At 47.6% G+C, this 25,710-nt stretch overlaps 1 protein-coding gene across 1 annotated transcript in view; it reads left to right on the top strand.

Moving 5' to 3' along the window:
- The window catches only part of smurf2 (SMAD specific E3 ubiquitin protein ligase 2), a 65,717-nt gene extending 40,092 nt beyond the window's left edge, over window positions 1–25,625 (top strand). The window contains exons 6-20 of the mRNA XM_088926849.1: window positions 1,288–1,372; window positions 2,613–2,696; window positions 4,793–4,995; window positions 6,990–7,074; window positions 8,193–8,351; window positions 8,595–8,651; window positions 15,606–15,813; window positions 17,477–17,580; window positions 18,199–18,313; window positions 18,813–18,991; window positions 19,799–19,936; window positions 20,197–20,317; window positions 20,566–20,767; window positions 22,136–22,211; window positions 22,564–25,625. Coding sequence (XP_088782975.1) covers window positions 1,288–1,372; window positions 2,613–2,696; window positions 4,793–4,995; window positions 6,990–7,074; window positions 8,193–8,351; window positions 8,595–8,651; window positions 15,606–15,813; window positions 17,477–17,580; window positions 18,199–18,313; window positions 18,813–18,991; window positions 19,799–19,936; window positions 20,197–20,317; window positions 20,566–20,767; window positions 22,136–22,211; window positions 22,564–22,663 — 1,916 coding nt within the window. The 3' untranslated portion in view covers window positions 22,664–25,625. The remainder of the gene's footprint in view (window positions 1–1,287; window positions 1,373–2,612; window positions 2,697–4,792; window positions 4,996–6,989; window positions 7,075–8,192; window positions 8,352–8,594; window positions 8,652–15,605; window positions 15,814–17,476; window positions 17,581–18,198; window positions 18,314–18,812; window positions 18,992–19,798; window positions 19,937–20,196; window positions 20,318–20,565; window positions 20,768–22,135; window positions 22,212–22,563) is intronic.
- The last annotated feature ends 85 nt before the right edge of the window (window positions 25,626–25,710 follow it).

Here is a 25,710-nt window from a genome sequence, read left to right as displayed (position 1 = left end):
ATTTATTAAGGTAAATCTTTGTAATGCATTCTTAAGCTGTTCTTTAAAGATAGCATTGTGGGGATGTGGCAGGGTGTGGGTTCTTTGAAGAGCTGTGATGTCTCAATATGCAGCTGAAGTGGGTTATAATGTCTCTTTTACCACTGACAGTCCTATAAGTGTTACAAGTCTCAGGCATAGCCTCCAGTAACAGGTAGCTTTACAGTTAAAATAGCAGAAATAAAGACACAGGAACACCGTTAGTTCCAGCTTCTGGTCTTCCTCCTTTTGCTTCTGAGGTAAAACACTACTCCATTACGGTTATATTTGACTATATACCTGCATCAACATTTCTAACCAATTTTTAGACTCTAGTACTACAGTCTACTCCTTCTAATAGAAGTTTAACTGCCTTGATGTTTTTCTTTTTGGCCATGGGCGCTTGTCCCTTAAACGACACATTAGATTATATTTCTTTGTGTGCATCACATAAGCCTACACCTATAATTGCACATTGCCGTAATTAGAAAGCCCTCTGTGCTTTTAGAGACAGTTATCACCTTAGGAAGGACAGGAATCAATTTTATTACAGGGGGTAAAGGCAGTAAGTCAGATGGCCCTAGCCAGGTATGTGCCCCTACACCAGTGTTATAACCTTGGTGTGTGGCTGTGCAGTCTACAGCCTTGTCACTCCAGCGATGCTGTCCTGTTATTTAAAGCGATTACTTTAACCTTGCCTCTGACCTGCATCTGTAAAATCGGTGACAGTAGAACTGAATGGCTCAGTTGTGAACTGCACATGGCCTGAGAGGCGACGCTATTCAATGGTTAGCCCAGCTGCTCGGCTTCGTCTAATTATCTGGCTCCCTGCTTCCCTTTGGTCACAGGGTGTGCAGTGAAAATACAGTCATTAAAACAAATCCATCTTCCCATGAGCAAAGAGTGCATGTAAAAAGAACTCGGTATGCCTTTTTAAATTTTAGAAAGGAGCATTCAGGCTTTACTGAAAGATACAGGAGCACAATTCTTTACCGGAGCAGAACTCTTGTCTCCTGCTGTCTTTGAGCAATGCTTTGACTAAAGCCTGGAAAGAGCCCCTGTGGAATGTGAGCATTCTAGACAAACGAATTTTCCATTTCTTGTGGCCGATTAAATTGGTTCTAAAAGTTTGTCCATATAAAAAAATAAGCCCCTTTGTTAGATTGTGGTCTGTAGTTTCACATTCTCCCCGTGATGTCAAATATCTGAGGGCTCCAGGGCGCCTCAGCAGTCGTGTCCTAAAGGCTTGTGTTTCTCCTGTCTGTTCAGTGAGTCTGCAGTCCAGGGATCGGATAGGCACAGGAGGCCCCGTGGTGGACTGCAGCCGCTTGTTCGACAACGACTTACCCGATGGGTGAGTGCTCTTTTCCTTGTCATGGCCAGTGTGGCTGGGAAGCTGCGTTGTTTCTGTCCTCAACGCTGCTGTCCTTCATCATTGTGGAACTTTTCAGTCTGTTCTTTTTTTTTTTTCTTCATGGTGATTATATACTGTATAGTCCTGACAGCAGTGACAGGTTCAGTTCAGTGACCTTGCATCTCTAACCCTGGTAGGTTGGCTGAACCTAAACTCTGTGGGTGTCTGCGTACACAGGCTCAAAAAAATCTCATTCTTCATGCTTTCGGCCATGTGTGGAGTTAAGGGCCCTTGTTCTTCCAGTATAGCAGCACTAATGTTGTGACTTGGTTAGTCAGCTCCTTCATCTTTACTGGGGGTTTACAGAAAACTCTGTTTTAACTCCACACAGCTTGCAGTAGAGAAAACGCCACCCATTTTAGGATGTACTGCTTCTGAAATTAAACCCCCAAAATTGTTTCCTCCTTTACTTTGCAGCCCTTTGTCCTCAGTTCCTCCTGAATACAGTAAAAGATCTGGAGAAACTTGTAATACATCACAAACCTGTTTTTTTCTCGGGCCCATTCAACACACTGAGTGAATTGGAATTGTCTCTTTATTTATTTTGCAGTGCAGTGAACTGGGTGGACATGGTAGGTTTTTATAGAGTTTATAGAGTTGTCAAGGTTCTTGGTTTCTAGGACATGTCCAGGGTTCACCTGATGCATTTAGGAGTGAATGTCTGACCGGGCTGGTGTGGAGGGGAACAATAGCAGGGGGAGATGATGTACAGCCCCTCCTGGTGGTGTAGAATGGAACTGAATCGTCTGGGAGGTAGTCAAAAGTCGGTCAGCCTCTTCGGAGTGCGGCGCAGCCGGAGCTGAGATCAGGGACTGAACATAAAGGAAACCTGGAGCTGCTGGGGCACAAGAGCAGTGCAAAGCCCTGGGAATTCATTGTGATTTCTCAGCTCCTGTTCCAGGGCAGGGGAAGAAGGCGATTGGCTGTATTCGCAGGCAGGGGGAAGGTCAAAGTGCAGGCTTGGGGGGCGACTTCCCCCTCGTCGGTTTCCATGCCACCTCCCCTGTGAAGCCCGCCTCTCCCTCTCTCCTCTCCTCTCCAGCCTCTGGTGCCGTGACTCATGGCAGCAGATCGCTTCCTGTGTCGGCGGCGCGGCTAGGGAGAGCCGGTTTCCTGGAAATCGCACTCACCGCCTTTGTCTCTCCTGTCTTGTCTGTCTCCCCTCGGAAACGCCGTCCAGCTGGGAGGAGCGCCGGACGGCCTCGGGCCGCATCCAGTACCTCAATCACATCACGCGCACCACGCAGTGGGAGCGGCCCACGCGGTGAGTCCCGTCCTCTGCGCCGCGGGAGAAACGGGGCCCCCGAGGGCCCCACATCTGGAATCAGTTGCGAGGTCACCTTGCTCTCCGCTTTCCCACCGCCTCCCGGCGCAGGGCCCTCCGTGGGCCGCACCCCGGCGAGAACTCGGGCGTTTTTTCCTCTGCTCGCTAGAACAGATGACCCCAGTAGGGGAAACTTCCTTTCCCCTTCCTGTGACGCTTCTGTTGGTAGTGTTTGTCCGTTGGGCCGCGGAGGGAACGGGCTCTGGCGAGATCCGTTAATTTCGGACCTAAAGGGTTCCTTCACGCTGTTTCAGCGTTTTTTGTTTGTTTTTTTTTGACCCGTTGTCAACATTATGGTCAGCATACAGCAGAGCTCTGGCATAATAGTGAAGATACCGGTATCTTAAAATCGTATGGCAACAGGGGGATTGGGCCTGAAAATACTCCTGGCTCCAAAGATCAGTTCTCCGTGAAACCAAGAAAATATTTTGATTGACTGTAACATGAAAGGGATCATATTAGCTAGAAATACGTAAAAAAAAACATATATGTAAAGAAAACCTTCACTACAGTGTTATCGTCCCTGAGAGCCCGACAGGGTTTGCAGTTTTCAGCGTGTGTCACCCTCATGCACTGAAGTCGGCACACTTGCAGCTCAAGTGTCACCGAAGCCAACAGATGAGTTAATCCGGCAGACTGATTCACACACAAACGGGACTGGCTGGTGGGCTCTGCACCCCGAGAGGTCCCTGTAGCCATTGCGCAGGCTCTCCGACCACAGACCCTTCGTCGTCTCGCGTGGATGGTTTCAAGGTGCAGAAAGGGAAGAGGTGGCAAGTGAGAGTTCTCCGGACGTTGACGGTCTGCGAACCTGGCTGTTGCACTGCTCAAGTGGCGATTGGATTGTTTTTGAAAGACAGCTGGAAACTTTAGGAAGCTTTGCCGATTACAGACTGCTGGAGCAGATGTCAACAATCTGGTTGCATAAAAATGGCAGAACTTTAAAATACCTAGGGCACTTTATATATACAGCACAAGTCTGCTGTATTGCTGTAAATACATTTATTTTTATCTGATAAAATTAGAAGAAACAAATAACTGGTATGGTATAATATGAATCGCACTTTATAACATTCATTAATATTAATGAGTTATTAGTACAGGATGCCAGTACCCATACTATATAAGCGTATATTTACTATGTAAGCGTCCAGTAAAATAAAATGCAAGAGCTTTTTTTGTTGTTTTGGGATCCGTTTAGTTGCCACATTTGCTGTGTTATTCCCCCCGGTAATGTAGCTTTTATTGATATAAAACATTTTCCTTCATGTGTTTCCAGTATAAATAGGGAAATTGCAGCCAGTTACAAGTAATGTGTGGTCTCCACAAATGAAAACAAAATAAAGCTAATCTTTTTAAGGGGGGGGGGAGAGGTATCAATTTCAAGATAAAAATAAATAAATCACCCCGCAGTTTTCAGGAGATTCCTGTCATTCTAAGTTGGGGAAATACATCCTCTAAGCTCTCGCAGATAACCAAGGCGACAGGCTGTGTAAAAAGTCGCGACGGGGCTGTTTCTGCCAGACTGCAGGGCTCCCCTTTCGGCTTCCTTATCAGCGTCTTTCCTGTCACAGCGTTCTCATGTGGGTCTGAGTGCTGGTCTGTCAGGCAGCACGGCGCTGGCGGCATGCTCAGCCCACAGGCTCCGTCATCCTTCAGCTGCGTGCAGGGGAAAAAAACTGCATTCCATTTCTGGTTAATAGTGCAATTGTTTTGCATCAACACTGTCCTAGTGAGAGATGCAAGCAGTACGGCTTCTCGCCACCACTTCCTGTGCCAGAAGAGAAAGAAATTGCATTTTAATTTGCTCTCTTCGGCATGCCTGATAAAAGATGAGGGGGGAAAAAAAGGCACATCTCTTATGGATGGCGAGGTGTAACAAATCTTAGCCAGCAGCTTCATAGACCTCTGCCAGGGTCTTACCTGGCTGCACAGCCCAGACTCCAGCACAGGTGGCCTCGAAACTCTCCGAGCCGCACGCACAGCTCCTTCGGGGTGACAGTCGTGTTTTTTCCACTCCCTCTCTGGCTCCTCAGGCCGGCTTCTGAGTACTCCAGCCCCGGGAGACCCCTGAGCTGCCTGGTGGACGAAAACACGCCCATCGTGGGCACGAACGGCGCCACGTCCGGACAGGGCACGGACCCCCGGGCGCAGGAGCGGCGCGTCCGATCGCAGAGGCACAGGAACTACATGAGCAGGACACACCTGCACACGCCCCCCGACCTGCCCGAGGGCTATGGTGAGCTGAGCGGCACGGTCATGTCAGGTGTTTTCTTAGTCACGTGGCAGTAGTTGCCTAGAGAAGCTTTGCTTGACTCTTCTAACTTCACTGGTATAATTAGTATGGTTGGCAGGTTTGCAGGTGATACAATTAGGAGGATGAGCCAACCCTGTAGAAGCCGCTAATGAAATCCCACAAGGTTTAGCTCAAATTCAGGACTGGGCAACCACCTTGCAAATGACCTTTAATGTAGAACAGCGTCGGCAGAGTTTTGCGTGCAGGTAGTTAATACTGTAAACTATAAATAAAATAGGAAATGCTGAGCTAGAAGTGGCTTCTCGTGGAACAGCCTTGGGTGGTCTATGTTCGCGCGTTGTTTTCATCTTCCAGGCAGTCTGGGGAAACGGATAAAGAAGAAGTCACACAAAATCTTGCTGTGTAGTCAGAAGTGTAGAATTTAAACCAAGGGATGTTGCGTAAAACTTCACACCCAGTTGTCTTCTGTGCTGTAGAATTTGAGCTCTCCTAGCCAATAAAGTAGGGTGTATTTGTTGTTTGCAATGATGGGACAGGCCAGGGTCTGTAATTCCGTTTTATCTGGCAGGGGAAAGCATATCATGATGCTTCTTGTGAAGAGAGCTCAATTATGAGATCTATAGGGCTGCCTATTTTTTTTGTCAGCACTGCTGTACAACCTTATACCCTTGTCCAAGATGTTATGGCAGCTGTAATCAGGCCAGAGAGCCATGCTTTTCCTGTTCGACTTGGTGTTTGGACACACTTTCCAAGGATACCGAGCGTTGCATGTCCATAGCTCAGCAAAGGAATCGCAAATCGATTTTGCCAAGTCATAATCCCAGCGAGGATGAAGGTGGGGTGCCCTGGAGGAGAGGGGTGTGGGCGATGAGGGGAGAATCGAAGAGTGGTGTCTTGGAGACACTGAGGATCTTTAGAGAAAAGAAAGTTGTTGTTTTTTCTTTGGCTCCTGGGTAGTTCTCAGTTGGGGAAGATTTGTTGAGGTTTTTTTAGTTAGAGAGAAACAAGTATGTTACAGGGGGAGTGGTCTGGCCATGCTGTTCGCCTGTTGAGAGCTGTCAGATATTGATCTAATCTTAAACCACATGAAAACTAAAAATTTAAGGGCTTTTTCTGCCGTTTTAAGCTTGTATATTTATGTGCTCCATATCTACACAAACACGCTTCTGCATACTTTCCTTCTCAGATCGATAGTTGCATAATCCCTGGGTAAAGTGGACATGGCTCTTTAAAATCGTTCCTTCTTTCACTGCTGCATTCCACATTCTATAGGTAATGTTCTGTCTATACATGTGATCTGGCTAGGCTGAGGCTAGCTCACCATCACCACATGGTTCCTGTCTGCTGAATATGGAGCCTGACTGGAGTTTTTCCAGCTGCTTTTTTTCCTTCCCTTCAAGCTGCCCAGGAATGACTGCTTAAGACTCGGATTTAGTCAAATCCTTAGAGGATTTCTCGGCGGGCGCGGGGGGGAAGTAAATGAGAGGGTGTTGCTGCTCAGCGCCCCGGGGGGTTCGGGGGCGTCTTTCTGGGATGACAGTGCCAGACTCCCGCTTTCCCCAGCACTGTTGGATGAGGTTGGGGGAGGTGAGTCCAGGGGGTGTCCAGAGCTCCCCGGGTGGGGCCACACCCACCCACCCAGAGGTTACGTCCACAAACACCCGCGTGTAGACCAGGGCGGTGTGTCCACACAGGTGCCAGAAAGACCCCGGCACATGGGAATTTCTCCGTCGGAAGCGGTGAACGAGCCCGAGGGCACAGATCCTTCCTCTCCTTCCTCTGTGTGAGTCCAGCGTGCACACTGACGCGAGTACAGGGGGCATTTTCATACGCAGGTCTACCGAGCTGCAAGCCTAAAGCTAGGTGCTAGGTGCAGCGTCCGTGCCCGTCTTTTCAGGCGACGGTATAGTCTTCCTTCCTTCTCTGCTCTTCGTCGGTTCAGTCCTCGTCTCTCGTTTGTTCCTATTTTCTTGCAGAGCAGAGAACGACGCAGCAGGGGCAGGTGTACTTCCTCCATACGCAGACAGGGGTCAGCACGTGGCACGACCCCAGGGTTCCCAGGTGAGATTTTTCCACCTCCTTGCGTCCCTCTGCTGGGCTTTGTTACATGTACCGGATCTGATCGCATTAATAAGGCTGAGCTTTTGCTGCTACCTTTTAGGTTTTTGTTTTTTTTTCTTAAGCGACACGTGGTTCCCGTTGAGCTGGGAAACGGGCTGGACATTGCATTGTTCTCTCATCACCAAAAAACAGCCTTCAGACCGACCGACCTCGCAGAATGTGCCTGGGAATTTATTAAGGATGCAGGAGTGTTTCGTTTGGCAGCAGCAAGCCTCCTAGTAGAGCTGGCAATGTAGTGGTGGTAGTGGTGTTTTTTTGGGGAGGGGGAGGCGGAGGTGGGGTTCACCCCCCAGATGGGTGTTCCTGCAGGGCCGGATTCTGCTGCGGGGAATTTTTCTGGCTCCGCGCTGCAACTGTTGAGACACTGGGGGGTGGGAACCGTAGACATTTGATTTTTTTTTAATGGAATCGCTCTGCTTTCTTCAGCTGCTTCAGTCTCTGCTGTCATACAGACCTTCTGCAGGGCAACTGTCTGTAGGGATGGGGAACGGCAAGGACTGAGCCTGGTTTCCCTTCTGGGCTGCATGTAAATACAGTAATCGTATCTTATTCACCAGTTCTAGTGGCAATGCTGTTCGTATTGCCTGGAAACAAAAGGCACGATTAAACTTATGGTGATCCTTTGTAGGAATTAGGTGTTAGAGCCTGTTCCACTTTTTTTTTTTACCCGCAAGCGAAAACACTACTTTATCCCCATGATGAAAACTGTTCTTAGAACAAAAAAAGTCATAATGGCGATTTTTTTTGTTTTTAGTCCTTGACAAAAATAAAACCTGCTTTCAGGCTCTTCTGTTGTGCCTCTCAGTCATCAGATGACGCAGTTTTAGTGATAACAAGCTAAGTGAGGCCTCTGTAAGCTTTTTTTTTGTAGGTTTCTATCTGGGGAGAATAAAGGATTCCAGCTGAAAGGCTTGTGTTTCAGGCAAAAAGAATGTAACCAACTATTCTTTTTCCTCTGTGACATCTTGGAATGGCTCTCCCGCTCCTGCAGGGCCAGGCCTGGCGCGCTGCGCGCTGCGAGAGCCGGGGTGAGCTGTGCTCCCTGTTTGTCGCCGCAGGGATCTGAGCAACGTGAACTGCGAGGAGCTGGGCCCGCTGCCGCCGGGCTGGGAGATCCGCAACACCGCCACGGGCCGCGTCTACTTCGTGGACCACAACAACCGCACCACGCAGTTCACCGACCCGCGGCTCTCCGCCAACCTGCACCTGGTCCTGAAGTGAGTGCGCCGCTGGGCTCCTAGCGTCCGCTCAGGACGGCAGGGCGGTGACGAGCCGCCAGTCGATCCCCAGGATCTTATCCGGCTTTTCCTCGCGAGGAGCCAGCGTATCGGCTTCAACATCTTGGCTGGGCCGCTCCGCTGCAGACTTCCAGAAGAAAGACTCGTGCAGCCGCAGGGTGGGGGGGGGGGGAGAACTGGGCTCCTCCGGGTCCGACCTGAGATTATTTTCTTTTATTTCAGCAATCCGAAGCCCAACGGTTCCCGTGTCGGCATGGAGAGCCAGAACAGTAACCTCAGGTAGAAACCTCGCTGTTGGGCCCGACACCAATCGCATCTGCGGTTTCTTGTGCACAGGGACACCCACCACCTCAAACCCATCTTTAAAAATAGTTCTCTTGCAAGATTGGTTAGGATTCGTCCGTTTCCTTTAAGGTTTGGAGATGTGATAAAGATTTTTTTTTTTTACTCTGTGCACTTCTGAGCAAATCTCTAGTGAGGAGCTGCCTTAGCTGAACTTCGGTCGTGTCAGAAGATGCTGTGCGCCGTGTTACAGCCTGAGAGAGTTTGAGTACGTGCGATGCAACCGTAACTGGCCTCCTGAAATGTTGTTTTTCTTTGCACAGCTGTTCAGACAGCCCACTGAAGGGAGATACGATCTCCAGTGCAGAGCTGTCTAATTGTGGCATTATTACACTGTGGCGTCAGCCCATCTGATCTGCAAACCATGTTTCTTGACAATTCGTAATTCCTAGCCTTTCCGTTTTTTGTGTCTTAGGGTGCTCACAGTTAATTAAGATTGTATTTCTTTATTATTTTTGTTTAATTTGCTTAATGTGTCAATTTAGCCCTCGGTTTTGTAGCGTGAAAGCCAGGTCACGATTCTAAATGTTTTCCATATATCCCTTACGGATGATGATACATTTGTAATCATTTCCTTTTGTTTATATAGCTTTGTTCCTCCCAGAGGATTCATAGACCCGTGATATCCGCCCACTGAAGTGCAGCACCTTCTGAGAAACTCAGAAATTGGGTGGTTACGTAATAAAAAAATAAGTCTTCGATGTATTTTCATTGCTCTTAAAGCATTGTCGGAGTGTTTCGCACTGCGAAATTCTCCATCGTAGTTTTGGACTTTGAGCCGAGCTGGCTGGTGTTGCTGGGGCTCCACTGCTGCGGGATGTGTGCCCGGCGGAGACGAGCTGTCTCGTGGTACAGTTACACCACGCACATGGGGGGTTTCCCTGCTTATCCCTCGAACCCTCGCGCGTCCTGCCACGGGGAGGGTCCCCCGAGTGCCCCCTCAGCCGTGCGGGGCGAAGGGGGCAGCAGCTGGACGGGGAGGACGGCGTGATGGGGTTCCCCTCTTTACTGGGGGCAGGGGCTGGAGCTCGGGGCTCTCCGCGGGGCTCCCGAGCACAAACTTCCCCTTCCCTGTTCTCAGAACTGTTACGGGCTGGAAAAGCGATTAATACCGATCCTGGCTCTCCTTCAAGACATCTGTCTTTTATCACGGAAAAGAATTCAGAAATTTCGCCTTACACCATCATTCCTTTAGACGTCCAGAGCCTGATGTTTTCAGGGAATTTTTTAGCTTGCTCTTTTCTTTTATTGTTGTTTTGCAAAATCGTACATGTTAAATGACTTCATTTTTCTGACATTTAACCAAAAAATAACTATTCCAACCTCGTTACTTTACACAGCAGGTCTTACTGTACTGTACCATATACATGTTTATTCTTTTTTTGATGGCAAGTACAACATTGATTTATGTATCGTTTAGCCTCATCTTAATGCACAGCAATGTGTACATGAGGGACAGTGAGCACATATCTAAGGAAATTCCATGGAGCCAAGTAGGAATCACAGGGCTGTGGTCTTGGGATAACATGCCTGGAAAGATTCAGGCTTATTGCTGCAGGAAGGAAAAGCAAGAGTACTTGCCGGACAGTCAGAGCGAGAAGAGAAGGGAAGGGAAAGCATTGTTTGGGACAATGTGAGGAGTGTCCTGTTCTGTTTTGCGGTGCCTCTCTAATCTCTGCACTGTGTGCTTGGGTGCCGTCCCCCTTGGGGCATGTGAAGGAGACGAGGGTTGTTGTGGGTTTTGTTGGCGCGGGGGGTTCCTGGCTCGGACCAGGTGGCAAGAGGAAGAGGAGCGATCTGAGCAAGAGCAGACTGAGTCCCAGCTGCTCCGTCTTCGCTTTCAAGTCTTTTTTTAAAAAAAAAACCTTTAAGGACGTTTATTCTCCGCTTCTATTCCTGTCGTTTTTCTGTGGTTCAGCTTAACACCACTTCTTAGACAGCTGGAACATTAGGGGCTCCTTTCAGCAGGAAACTTTTCTTTTTGGAGATTTTTGTGGTTTTTGTCAAATGCGGATTTTTTTGTGTGTGTGTGTGTGATCTCAGAACTGCAGTTTTTACATAGTTCCCTTTTCTGTTTCTTTTATTTTTGACTTGCCTTTTAGTGTGACAGACTTCAAAGGAACAAGCACTTGATTGTCTCATAGTGTGGTGGGTTCTGAGGTTTCTTCTGTCTGTAGAACAGTGCACATGATCTCGTGATTGACTGGATTCGATTTGTGTTACTTTCAGTGAGGTACTGGAATCCTTACCAGAATGGCTCCACAAAAACTTACTGAACTTTCTTGTATACGTATAAACATACAGTACATTAAGATTAAACAGCACATACAGACTATAAAGGATCAGGACATGCATTTTGATGCATTACGGGTTGAAATTTACTTCTTGTTCTTCTTTGGCCAGTTTAAATCTGTCTGCACTTAGAAGTTTCATTATTGCTGCTGTTATAATCATCTCTGGTGCATTAAGAGCTTCTGATAAGCTAGATACATTCTTCCCTTTTTTCTTAATGTCTTCCTGCACTTTTAGTGTTTCCTATTGGAATCCAATAGGAACGTCCAATAGGAATCCTGCACACTTCGGTGTGGAGGTGTGTGAACTCATTGAAAATGATGAGTAACAGGCGATGGTGGACACTTTCTTTCCATAACTTCCTCAGCCTAACTAAGCAAAGGACAAAATGCACTAAGGAACGTTTCCTTATTGCACGTTGTACTAAAGAAACCAGTGCCTGACAGAAAGGGACAGTTTTATGAAAAGGGACAGCAACAACGCGCTCAGTAAGTCTAAACAGACGGGCGTTCCAGTCGTACCTGGTCTCGATGTTGAGGTCTGTCTCCTTCAGGAGCTGGGCTGAAAAGAGCATGTGTAGTGTAGAGTGAAGCTTTAGTAAGGCTTTGTGTTCTGGTTAACATTAAAGTAATGAAAGAGATTGTGAAGAGGGGCCATTGCTCTTGGTGGAAACGCAGCAAATAATTTTCTCTGAATGTCGCCACGGTGTGTGGGCTTCACTGCACGGAGGACGAGATCAGCAGGATGATAAATTGTGAAAGGCGAGAAGGGAGAATAGTTACGGGCTGTAACTTGTGCGGGTTACAACTAAGAAATGACAGCTTGTTAAAATATCATTATTGCTGATATCATAAATAAGAAAAAATAGTTCATTCCCTGTTCTGTGGTGAAACACTCCATTTACAAAGGACCATTGGGAGATTTTAGTTATCAATAGGGAAGCCTGTTTTCTGATGCTGTAAAGTAAAAAAAAAAAATAGAAAAAAATGTGAATAATAAACAGCTGTTTTTTGGAAAGGGGAACTGAGTTGTCTGGGGGAGGTGGGTGTGGGTGCCAGCGCAGTTACTGTACGTCTGCGTTGAGCTGTTCAGTATCAAAACCTCACGTTCCTGAGGCCCAGACAATCCAGGTGGAAGGGCCAGCCTCCTGGCTGCCGTGCCAATACAAACAGCGCTCTGTGAGCCCAGCCTCTCCCAGCCTAGGCCAGTGGAGCACGGCGCCACCTGGAGGAGAGATCAGACGCCTGGCCTGTGGGCTGCGTTCTGAACCGGGGAAGGTAAACAACCCTTAAAAGAGCAGGGGGAAAAAAGAAAGTGGAAAATAGTTTTTTTTTTTGTCAGTTTGAAGAGTCAGCACTTCTACTCAGTAGCTTCACACAGAATGGGCTTGTGAAAATAAATGTCAGAAGTTTTGCTTTTACCTTTACTTGGGGAAACTTAAACTGTTCCCTGTTCTTTCATGTTTTTTTTCCTTTAAAAAGATCAATTTTGTGATGTGCATTTGTGAATCTTTATTTCCTTGTGTATACATTCAGTGAATTAACTGTGCATGTTTGCTGACTGTACTTAATTGCTTATTTAATTATATTATAGCCAATCTAAACCCGAATAGTGTCACAGTGTGCTTCACTGCTAAATCCTGCTTGTGACAAGATTTGGATTTTGAGGTTTCTGTATCCTAAAGATCCAAATGGAGTTTACTGTTCTTCAGCAGGAACCTCCAGCTGAAAGCAAACTCTGCCCTGTGCCATCAGAATAGCGCTGTTAACAAATTTTAAAATTTAACTTAAACCTTGTCTAGAAGAAGCACAGATAAAACAAATTCAGAACAGTACAGAAGCAAGGAAGGGGGTTATCACGAGAAAAAGAGAGAAGAAAACAGAGCAGAAAGGAAAAGGGGGCTGATTTTCACAGATGCTGCAAACCAAACAGTGCAGCTGCCCAGGCTGCCACAGTTTTTGCTCAACACAGTGCAGCCAGATAGTACTGCCTTCTGCAAGAACAACATCTGCGCATGTAACAACCTGAGTGTGATTAACTGTGGTCCACTGGTATCTCCGATTCCACCACCTCTCTTTACAAACGTGCTTGGACTCACGGGCAATCTTTAAGGCCCTTGGAAGTCCAACCTGATGTATTTGGTTGAGTAGGAAAGTAGGGTAGAAGAGTCGTTTTGACATTCAAAGGTACGAGGACTGATTTCGGCCAGTGTCGTCATCATCATCCACCAAATCTAGCAACATTCGAAATCCCTTCGGAACACTGCAGGATTGGCCTGGAAAAAATGACATTAGTAACGTGAACATTGAAACCTTTAATATTAGCTGTAATGTTAACCATCAGTACTTTTCCTGAGGATTTTCAAAGGGTTCTGACATTTGTAAGGAGTCGTTACTCGGCTCCTCTGCATTCATTCTGTCAGATCTACACATAGCGTCATTGTGAATTTAAGTACAGTTGGACCAGTATAACCCTTTTTCTCTGGTGGTGATGTGCCTGCTGTTCATGCTAAGTGCAAAAGGCCATAGTGTGAGTAACACTCCAGTACTGTTTTCATAAAGGGCCTTTTGATTCGCAGGAGTCTGTCTGTCCACCTTGGCAGGGTTCTCTGGTTTTCATGCCAAGCTTATGGGAAGTCTTGGACAGCATTGTTCAGACTAAGACTGTTTTGGTTCACCAGTTCACCCCCTGTCTATGGTTGTGGGCAGGTGATTATCTGTAATATTTATTTAAAAAATATACATAATGATCAGACTAGGTTTCCTGTCAGACCGAGAAAAGAGACTTCTATGAAAGACAGAGCTGTGGCTCTTTTTAATGGTTGCTGAAGTGTGATTTGTGAAAGTTGTTTTTTTATTTAAATGTACTGAAAACACAGTTTGAAGTCAATCATTCTTGTAGTTTTCCTGCTGTCTTGCTGTTAGGCACAATCTGTCCGTTCTTATTCAAGGACATTTGTTTAGCTGAAGTATTTTTCCCTCTAAGATGAGTAAAGGACCACAAAATTGCCAAGAAAACAGCCATCAGTCTAATTATACAGTGATGCCACAGAGTTTTATTCCCTTTTTTTTTTAAGAGATCTATAACATTTTTACTGAAAGTGAAACATTGGTTTCAGGGTCAGTGGTCAGTATATTCCAAGCCTTCTCCTTGATGACCTCATGGAAACATTTGTGTAGTTCTTCAGTTGCTCCTTTTTGTGGTGTACTTTGTGCGATTTTAGCTCATTCGTTTTACCTTAATGGATTTTTGAGTTTTGCTTTTATGGGACCACCCTAGTGCTGGAGAGGCAGCCTGGCAGACAGCAGGCATGGTGTGAAGATGGCTCGGGAGTTTCGAGAGAGAGAGAAATGGGTGTGCGTGATCGGGCAGCAGTTTGTTTTAGCAGAATGCCAGGGCGTGGAACAAGGATTTGTCATGCTGCCAGCACAGTGTCCCTTACTTGCAGATGCTGTGGTGCCACCAATGCTGTTAGCATCTTCCTTTTTTATTTACTGCGGAATTGGCTGGAGCCATTCTCCTTGAATTCCAAGATAAACACAACGGAAATTTAAAGTTTTAGATAGACCCACTTTGCCACGGAGTCTTGAATTATCTTTTCTTGCTGGCTATCTTTCATAATTTAGTTTTTTTTAAACCGGGGGTAGACTCCTTGATCCCTTATGGGGATCAATCAAATCGGTCTCTTGCCAGGATTTATATATATTTCTTTCAGGGCATTGCAAGCAGAGCTTGCTTTAAAATCTGCCTGCTTAATTGTTTTGATTTTTTTTTGGCCTGTTTTTATTCTGTTGGTGTGAAGTCCCTTCCCTTGGCAGTGCAGACATCGGCGCTGGGGGGAGAGATGCCTTTCCGCTCAGTGATCGAAAGGAACCGTGTCCACGTGCTCTGTACTCGCTGTGCCGTAGGAAAGGTGTTTCGCAATTCTTAAAGACACACTTCTGTAGAAATGCCATTATATCTGGCATTTTTAAGCACTGGCGGTGGTGTTTTCCTGTGGATGGAAAAACTGAGTGCCACCTAGAAAGGAAGGATTGAGGAAGGTTATAGATATTTCCATTTTACCATTCATTCTTGCTACGAGGGCGACAGGTTTGGAAGCAGAGCTTTGTTTGTTACCAGACCAACAGGACAGCTTTCCAAAGCTTGCAAGGCAAAGCTACCGCTGGTTCGCTTCCCTTGGCCAGAAGGCGTGTTGAGAGAGAGGACTTCCTTCCGTGACCTGGACTTGTGTTATGGTTGTCTTCTCGCGATTCAACAGCATCTTTTTTTTTTTCCCTGGTCAGTCCTTCCGCATTGCCTTTAGACAATATTGCGCATGTTCTGAAAGGCAGACGATCGTATTCTACTCGTTTCCTACGATCAGCTGCAGTGACAAACCCACATGTCTTAGAGAGACACGGGATGGCTGCGAGGATCACGGTGCTGGAGCTCATTTTCGCAGTTCAGGAAAGGACGTCGTAGATCAGGAGGATGAATGAGACAAAAGCGTAGTTGGGGTTTTTGCGGGTTTTGTGAGGGGTCATGCAGAGCCAGACTTATGTCAAGTCCTTCTCCCCCTTCCCCCCCTCCCCTTTCTCTTCCTCTTCCCCCGTGCAGCCGGCAGAACCAGCTAAAGGAGCAGCACCAGCCCCACCAGGTGCTGGTGTCCCCCAGCCAGCTGCCGGAGGAGGCAGAGTGCCTGACGGTGCCCAAGTACAAGCGTGACCTGGTGCAGAAGCTGAAGATCCTCCGCCAGGAGCTGTCCCAGCAGCAGCCCCAAGCCGGCCACTGCAGGGTCGAGGTGTCTCGCGAAGAGATCTTCGAGGTGAGGCCGGGCCGCCCTGTTCCCCTCCTGTAGCCCTCGGGCGAGGGCCTCCTCCGATCTCGCTCCGTGCAAGATAGAAATAACCCCTCCTGAGGGACAAAATCCACAGCTGGGAAAGGTTGCACAGGCAGACACAGAGGTATTGGTCTCTAGGATGATGGTAGGATGTTGGTAAAAGTTTGTAGCATTAAGTGCATATGACCCCCCCCCCCCCAATTTCTTCAAGCCTGGAGGGAGATCTGTTCCATCGCAGGCTTGTCCTCAGCAGTGCTGGAACCCCTTCGTACAGCTTAGCTGACTTGTGGAATCGAGTGCCAGTGTCAGTGCTGGTAGCCGAGACCTGAACCCAGAACCTTGAGCCCTGCTCGCTACTCTGCACTGCCTCCAAGGTGTTGGTGGTAGTGTTTATTTTTAAGGAGGGTGGGAGACGTGGTGTTGGCCGTGGGTATGTGACATTTTGGGCAGAATCATCCTCTCATCCACTGATACAGGCCACAATGTGCACTTTCCCTTACACTTGCCTGGTTAGACTGCTTCTAATCTGAGTTTATCATCAGCTATATAAGCGTAAGGAATTATTATTATAATTAAAACTTTCACTGCTGGGACCTTGACTACAGCATGGCTGAGTTAAGGACTGTGCCCACTTCTAAGAGTGGGTGTTTTTTTTATAGCACCATCTGACATTTTTCACACGTCAGATCCAATGGTTCATTTCTAATGGAGGGGCAGTTCATCTCTCCCTTAGTGCACCTCACTAGACAACAGCAGCTTTCCCCCATTGCACCTGTGCCGTGTGGGGAACCTGGGGCACAGTGAGTTAATGACAGAGTCCAGAGCCAGACTGGTGATGCCCGGACTACAGGCCTCAACCTGCGCTTTGAACCGGCACCTTTCCTGGTTGGAGTTACTTGGTATTTTAATCCACTTTTAATTAGAATATTTTTTGGTTTAGTTTCTAAATTTCTCCTCCCACCCAGAGTTAAGAAGACTAAGCTCTATTTCATTACCTAAAGCTCTCAAGGGGGGAAAAAGACAGCTCAATATAAACACATACCTTAGAAAGCCTTTAGTAGCCCTCCATCTGATATTGAGGCTATACAGGCTCTAAACCCGGGCCTATCACTAGTCCAGTTTCCTGCTTTGTAGGTAATTCAATAGAAAAACGTACATATTGTTTTTAGCTATGAAAAACAAACCTTTCACCAGTGATGACCTTGTGCATTCCCAATATCGGCCATTCCCAGACATTTCTGAGTCAGTGCTGCTCGGACAGAGCCTGCGGATTTGTGGCAACACTTGCAAAACCTTCATAATACCACCACGTAGTGTTTTGACCCAGTATTACATTTCAGTGCCAGCTTTTACTAGCAGAAGAGGATTTATGCTGTCCTGAACAGTGGGAGGTTTTGGATATGAATCGTTGGGCGTGTTGGTTTTTTCCCCCGTCTCCCTGTTTATGTTCGGTCTGCCCATGCCGTACAGATGTGATCTTGGACGGCGCTTGGGACAATCTCCTTAAGAGGTTAATGCAAGCAGTCGGAAGGATGTCTCAGTTTTAAGATCCTCGGATTATGATCTTCTACTGGAATGTTACGCAAGGCGTGAGATGTTGTTGAACTCTAGTTTTGCACACACTGAAGCCCAGTCGCGCTCTTTGTAGGAGTCTTACAGGCAGGTGATGAAGATGAGGCCGAAAGACCTGTGGAAGAGGTTAATGGTGAAGTTCCGAGGGGAGGAGGGCCTGGACTATGGAGGAGTAGCCAGGTATGAGAAACAACACAGATCACCCTTATTAGCTTGACTTATAGCCTAATACTGTATATGGCATATTAATTTGATGTAACCCTTCCTCTAGTCAGTTACATACAGATGAAAATGTGTGGAATTCATACATAATACAGAAGGAATTTTGCCTCTTTTGACATCACAGCATTATAATAGTGAACCGAAATTGTAGCAGAGAAGCACAATCAGTAAGGCTAATTTTTATATTTCATAATTGATGTTTTAACTTGAATAACGTGCAGCTGTTTTACTTGTAGAATTTGCAAAGCATGGACTTGTTTGACTGAAGTAGTCAGTTTTTTAAAGGAACAAGAAAAGGTTTATTCCACGTTGAAAAGAGGCAAAAAGCAACGCAACGTGTGTTTCTTCTCAGCTGGAATAAACCTTTACTTGTTCCTTTGCAACCTACGCATGCTGAAGCAGCTCCCTACTTGAACTACTTCAGTTTGGTTTTTTTAATGCGCCTCTTGCATTAAATTGATATGGGGGCTGTATGTATACACATGGTACTGCTGACCCAGGCTCTGTACGTCGAGCTCCGACCGTGAGTGTGTGGCGATGCTTTTGAAATGTGGCGTGTCTGTTTCTGCTGCTCAGGGAGTGGCTGTACCTGCTGTCTCACGAGATGCTGAACCCTTACTACGGGCTGTTCCAGTACTCCCGCGACGACATCTACACCCTGCAGATCAACCCCGATTCGGCCGTCAACCCGGTGAGAGAGGCTGCGCGTGGCCTGATTGGGGCGGGGGGGGGTGTCACACAGCAATGCTGGAAATGGCGCACACCTGGGACAGTTTCAAGACGGCACGGGTGCTTTTTCTCTGTGTGTTTGCTCTGCGGTTATTTCAGTGGTGTTATCACTGGGCAGTTTGCATCGACAGATCTGTCCTGTCCAGCTGTGTCCAGGATGTAGGAGGTTTTTAATCTGTGTTTTCCCCGTTGAAGCGCGCTGATGGAGTTGGTCTCAGGATGCATGAAGCTGTTCAGAAACCCCAGCCGCCAACAACTCAACTTCAGCACAGGATGGATTTGTTTTTCCCAGATTCTTGGGACTGATTTATTGTGAATTCTTTGCTGTGTTTTGAGATCGGACAGCTTCCTTTTGTCTTGAGAAGTGTAGCCCTGCAGTTCAATCCGTACGCGGGAGGTCAGAGCTCTCCCTCCTCAGGGTCAAAAATGGCTCATCCCCCCCCCCTCACCTCTCGCTCCAGGAGCACCTGTCGTACTTCCACTTCGTGGGCCGGATCATGGGCATGGCGGTGTTTCACGGGCACTACATCGACGGCGGCTTCACACTGCCCTTCTACAAGCAGCTGCTGGGCAAGCCCATCACGCTGGACGACATGGAGTCCGTGGACCCCGACCTGCACAACAGCCTGGTGTGGATCCTGTACGTGCAGCCGGCTCTCCGCCTGTCGCCGACCCCGTGCTCTCCCGCTCTTGCCTTCCTCGTGTCAGCTGGTGGCCCTCTTCAGGTGTCTGGGGTCCCGCCTGCAGAGGGCTCCATGCCTGAACCTCCTTTCCTCTCTCTCTCTCGCGGAGAATTGACCTGTCCTTGCTCCCTGACGGCCTCTGTGCCTGCTGGCGCGGTTCCCCGCTTATTCAGAATCGCCATGTGGATTAGTCTGGGGATTCTTGCCGTTTCTCCCAGGTTTGCGTCGGATCCACCCGGAACAACGTCAACGGCTTCACGCAGCTCATTTTTCCCCTGCTGTAGCGACAAGAGGAGATAAATGAGATTTTATTGTCCCCCAAGGGAAATTTTTTATGGGCACCCAGCAGTCCTGTACATTTAAAAAGAATGTGACCAAAAAAAAGAAAGGAAAAACATTGCATATTATTCTGTTACAAAAACTAAGAAAATAATGATCATGAATAAGCAGTGTCATACTTCCTGTGTCTGGTGCTTCACCTCTAAAGGAGAGGTTAAAAAAATAAATGGCCGTGTTTATACTGAGAGGCACTAAAATCATTGAGATTGAGATGCTTTTAGTGCCTCTCAGTATATCATAGAAGACGGCTTTTTGTTCAGTATACTGAAATATTTTTTTAATCGTTTCATGCTCTTCAGAATATTATTTTTCCTTTCTAATATTCAAGGCATGTTAAAGCTGTTAAGATGATCGATGTCTGGATATGGGCCTGTCCCATAGCGTCACCAAGTAAAACTTCTTCATTCTTCATTCCCCTCGCTCAGAGACAATGACATCACCGGCGTTCTGGACCACACCTTCTGCGTGGAGCACAATGCCTACGGGGAGATCATCCAGCATGAGCTGAAGCCCAGCGGGAAGAGTATCCCTGTTACTGAGGACAGCAAGAAGGAGTATGTCAGGTGAGGACAACCCACAGCTGGGAGGACAGCCCTTCTGTGCATGGAGAGTCCCTCTGCTGTCTCCACACTGCAGCGCAAAGCAGTGCTGATCTTCATTTGAATAACTCCGCTAGCTGGCACCAGTTCAATTTGTTGATTAAAATCAATGTGAGGCTCACATTGATTGAGCCCGCAGCTGGGCGTTGAGGTGTAAGTTCCTCCGGTCTTGTGCTGTTTTCTCTGGCCTCGCGCGCTGACCGCGGCCCTCCTGTTCTCCGCAGGCTGTATGTGAACTGGCGGTTTCTGCGCGGGATCGAGGCCCAGTTCCTCGCCCTGCAGAAGGGCTTCAACGAGGTGATCCCCCAGCACCTGCTCAAGTCCTTTGACGAGAAGGAGCTGGAGGTAAGGCGCACGTTGCCCGCCGTTTCAAAGGCGCCCGGGGGCGGGAGTCGTTCTTGCTGAATCCCGGGGGAACGCTCCTGCTGCCGCCTTCCCACTCCCTGCCCGCCCCGGCGCAGTCGGTGCCACCTGCACTTCCCTGCCAGCACTTCGCAGGAGATTTGCCCCCGACCTCGCTCGGCTCTCCAGAGTTTTGCCGTTTCGTTTCAGTTCTTTAACTCCTTGCTCTCCTCCGTTTCCGCTCGCGCCAGCTCATCATCTGTGGCCTTGGCAAGATCGACATCGCCGACTGGAAGTCGAACACGCGGCTGAAGCACTGCACACCGGACAGCAACGTCGTCAAGTGGTTCTGGAAGGCGGTGGAGAGCTACGACGAGGAGCGGAGGGCGCGGCTGCTGCAGTTCGTCACCGGCTCCTCCAGGGTGCCTCTGCAGGGCTTCAAGGCCCTTCAAGGTAGCGGTCCGAGCGCGGGGCTTCTCCTGGTCTCCCGCCGCTGAGGCTGAGCTGCGCACTGTGGTGGCAGGACAGCGGGGAGCTCCTCCAGGCGGAAGGCGCAGTCCTCTACCGCAGCCTAGACGTCACAGGGGAGCGGTGGCGCGTCTGTGACGCGCTCAGTCCGTGAGCCCGGCTACACGAGCCTGGTGTTCTTGCACAGCGCGGCTTCATTTTCAGATAGCTAGTGACCTGTGACCTCGTGAACACCCCAGGCTGCTGGACAGCGTTGAAGACAGCGGGGGAAAGCATGAGCGCCAGCGTTCCTCGACTGTCTGTGCTTTCCCTGGAGAAACCGCTGGGTTTTAAGTCTGGAGCTAGCGAGAGCAGCGTGTATTCTGTGAACCTGTCCGTGCGTTTGTGGGTCGTATCCAGTTTGACTTCTTGCTGGGTTGCATTGATCCTGTCTTGTTGGCAGTGTGAGGGTTAGCGCCAGCAGTCGGCGACTCCACAGCAGCTCTGTTCAGCACCCTTGCTCGGAAGCTCAGCTGAGCCTGTCTGAGCCGAGCCCCACCTCCTGCTGCAGGTGGTCTTTACCTCTCACAGGCTGTTCGTGATCACGGTGAAGGCAGAGAGGATGGAAGGCTGGCAGGGATGGTACAACTGGGCAGCACACGCGTGCAAATCATTTTTCAGAAAACAAAATTATTTTGTATCCGAGGTCTGCTACAGTAAAGGAAAATGGCATCTCCTTAAAATGTTAAAACAGCCTGCAACCGTAGAACAGTTTTATAGCCAAAGAACTAAATCTTCACTTGTGAGTTATTGATCAGTAAAGTGATTTATACATTTAAGGAAACGTATTCCCTGGGGGCAGAAGAGGTTTGTTGCTTTAGACGGATTCTTGATTTTCGTAATTTAATGAAATTGTTCCAAATCTTTAGAAATGATGATTCTGTGGTTGCCGGAGGGTTGCACACCTTGTCAGGACACGCAGACTGGAAGACGCACGGGCGCATGCTGAAACCTGCTAGCTTGAGGCTCACGGATGAGTGGTCTCTGTAAGACCCGGTTGGCTGGAGAGCCTGGGGCTCCCCAGGAGGAGGCAGCCTGTTGTGCTGTGCAAGAGAAGCGCCGCACGGCCCGCGACTGTGATCACTGCAGCTGCCGCACGCCCTGGACTGCGTCTGATTGCTGAGAAGACTGATGCTCATTACGTCAGCCTACTTGCAGAACTGTCCAGGGAGCACGCGTGAGGAAGCGCCTGCTGGCTTCCAGCAGCAGCCGGCGCTGCTCTTCATCCTCTGCGCGTCTTCCTCCTTCCTCTCCGCAGGGACCCCCGTCTTGTCTCAACCCCCCTCACTTTTATTTTCCCCCCCTCCCCCGTAGGCGCGGCTGGGCCCCGGCTCTTCACCATCCACCAGATTGACGCCAGCACCAACAACCTGCCCAAAGCCCACACCTGGTGAGTCTTGCCGCGGCCCGGCAGGGAGAGGGCGTCCGGAGGCCCTGGCTGCACCGGGCCCCTGTCCGCCGGGAGCGCCGGAGCTCATCCGCAATTATCTTAAACTCTGCAAATCTAATTCAAGTTCCCCTTACACTGAGTGTCCTTTTGTAGAGAAAATAGTTCATTTACTGACTGAGATATTCAGGAAAATCCGGTCCTCATCCCTTGAAAGGATAGTGAGCAGGTGAAAGGATAGTGAGCAGGTTTTTAATCCCTGTGTCAGGTGGGGGGGGGGGGAAGCAGCCCGTCTCAACCCAGGGATGGGTGAGGCCAGTTGGCTGATTTTAGGTGTTTTGTTCCCCCCTCTCAGCTTCAACCGCATCGACATTCCTCCGTACGAGACCTCCGAGAAGCTGTACGAGAAGCTGCTGACAGCCATCGAGGAGACGTGTGGCTTCGCCGTGGAGTGAGGGGAGAGGGCGACACGGCCTCCCCCCCCCCGGACGCTGCCTGTGACCCACCCGCCTGCCGCTGGGCGTGCTCAGCCCGAGCCCTCGTGGGCACCGAGTCTGGCGCCGCACGCCCTCTGGACCACCCGTGAGGCACCTTGTGTGGCGAGGAGCCGCGTGGCCTGGAAACGCCCCTTTCCGCCCAAAAAGACGAGAAAAAAAAACCAGTCCCCTGGCCTCGGCCACGGGGCGCTCTTTCAGCTGCTAAAACTAAGACGTTAACTATCTGGAACGTGCAGAATGCTGGCTGTTTTGTTTTTTTTGTTCGTGACCCTGACAGTTAAGACAGTGTTCTACATAGTATTTCCTCACTTACAGAAACAGACTACTACTGTTTATTTTAGTTAGCCTTGTTTTTTTCCATTTTTTTTGTTCTTCATGGTTTTTCCTTCCACACAAACACAAGCACAGCACCAGGTTAAGAGGAGGGATCTGAGGCAGGCAGGGAGCCTCACTGAGCCTCGTCGCCATGGAGATCTCTTCGTGTTCTTTGTCCTGTTGCTTGGAAACCCAGGACTGCATGTACATCGCGGTGCTGCACAGACTCTTGGGCATCTGTGAAGACTGGACCATTGGCCAGAATTCAGTTTCGGGCCCTGCCTCGAGACGGGTCCACACTGAAAGTTAGTGCTTCCGGCTGGAGAAGAGCCCCCTCTTACAGGGTCTTCGGTATCTTTTTCCATCATAAGCCATTCAGGGGCTAACAGGCTTTGCAGATAGACCTGGCTGAAAGCATTTGGTTATTTTTCAAAGACATCTAAATATGTTTCTCTTGTAAACCAGTGTAAAAAAAAAAAATCTGTCGGCTGCCTCTGTTAAATACATTGAATCATGTTATTTTTATATTGAAGGGAAATAAAAAAACTAACAAACTAAACATTATTCCAGGAAGATAAAAGCAAAGCATCCTAGTCATCCTAGAATGTCCTTATTAATTGTTAAAAGTATTGATGTTTAAATTATAGACTGTGTGTGAAACAAAATTAAGCTTGAATGAAGTTCATGGATTTGTGGGGGAAAAAGGAAGTAGGGAGAGGGTTCCAAGAGGAAATCATGCTTAAAACAATGAAATATTTACCTTGAATAAAGTCCTAGTACATCATTCAAAGTCGTATTTTTAAATTGGTCTATAAATTGAATTGGAATCTTAGGAGCAAATCTGGCGCCACTGGTGTTTTTGAAAATGTGAATGCTCTGCCTAAAGAAACTTGTATTTAAGGTAATTATTCCATGTTTTAAATACGAGCTCATCTTTTGAAAAAAAAAAAAGCAGGAATCATCCTTGCAACTTTAGAGCACTTTAAGATGTGTGTGTAGGGGGTGTGTGAGGAGATGGTTCTGTCATGGTTTAAAAATGAATACCCTATTGTACTCCCCTGTATGATTTAAATATATACACTTGCAGAAGGAATTATTGCAGTTCTGTATCTGGAACAAATACAGTGTTTGAGTAACTTTTGGTCAACTTTCCTCCCATGTTCATTGAACACTCCTTCATTGTAGCAAGTGCCAATTACAAGATTCTCACGAGTGAACTGCAGGCCAATGTTACAACAGTCACTAGTTAATTCATTGCATGTCCATGAGCACTTTCTAGGATGAATGACTGTTTATGACACTTCTAAAGCATCTAGTGCTGTTTCAGGTGCACAATGAAAATAGTTTGCACTGCAACTGTATAGGAATACACCTGTAATTTAGAGTAGAGTTGTCTCAATCTATATTTTGTATATGCTGGCTCTTTGTACCCTTTAAAAAAGCTACATGTATCCCAGACCTCAGCTTGCTCTGTGTTTCTCAGGTGATGTAATCTTTAAAAAAAATGGCCAGCCACTGGGCAAAAAAAAAGAAAAGGTCTCACTCACTGCCACCCTTCTTCCTCACCCTTCCTGCTGAGAAACTGCCATTCACAAATCTAGGCTGTTAAACCGTGCCCCCCCCCCCCCCCCCCCCACCCCCCCACCAGACTATCAGTCCTGTCAAAGTGATGGGCTTCCTCCGTCTGTCCTGTCTCCCTGCTCTGGATATCCCAGATTCCTCACCTTCACCACCAGCTTAATTTCCCCACTTTTTGCTAAAACCTTTATAGCTGCCTGGCCATAGCAATCTAATTATGACCATGGACATGGACTTGCATACACTCAAATGTATTTTTCACCCTGTTTTTTTAAGTAACTGCAAAACATAAATTGTCCAGCTGCTGGGTGAAGAACAATATCCCAGGATGGTGCTTTGTATAGTACAGTTCATATTCAAGGATCACAGAACCTTTAATTTATCCTTAACTTAAAGGACAAACATTTTGCACAGTTGCAGACTTAAGTTGCTTAACTGAATGGGCAACTTTAATCTATTTACCAAATAGTTTATGGACTGATTTGACATCTATTTTTGCCACATGTCCAGTACATGCATACCGTTCCCCTTCCAGAGACTTTTTTGATACGTCAGCAAGTTGGTGCAGTCTCGGAGCAATGCATGTCCATCTGCGCATCTGTTAACTCATCTATCAGAGGAGGCTGTGGGGATACAGCCTATTGCTTTTTGTTGCAGACTCTGTTCTTCAACTTGCAAACTCTTCTCATAGCTGACCAGTGCAATGTGTTGTATGTAACAGTTTATCTTTTTTTTGTTTTAATAGAGTATTGTTTTGTGTTATTAGTTTAATTATAAACTTGCCTATTACTTTCCTCTAGCATTTAAGCCACAGTGTTTTTAGTTTTACCATTTCCATTCAGTTTGTATTTATTACAGTGTGTATAGCATTGATGCCTGCTGTACCTTTTCACCCCACCTGTTAATGCTTTAACAATAACACCTGTATGAAAACCAATATTAAAAAAAAATCTTAACTTTCTTGTATCCATGCAGAAGATGAGCAATAAACTGTATGCTGTTTGCACCCTCACAGCATAATGTTTAATAGAACTGTATACCATGTCTTCTTTGTCACATACTGTAGAACAATTGTTGAATTAAAAAGAAAAAAATAGCATTTTAAAATAATT

The sequence above is a fragment of the Atractosteus spatula genome, chromosome 11 (genome assembly GCF_055471065.1).
Source record: "Atractosteus spatula isolate fAtrSpa1 chromosome 11, fAtrSpa1.hap1, whole genome shotgun sequence".
In the NCBI taxonomy this organism is placed as follows: Eukaryota; Metazoa; Chordata; class Actinopteri; order Semionotiformes; family Lepisosteidae; genus Atractosteus; species Atractosteus spatula.
The sequence above is the reverse complement of the archived record's forward strand: the minus strand, read 5'-3'. Positions and strand labels throughout refer to the sequence as shown.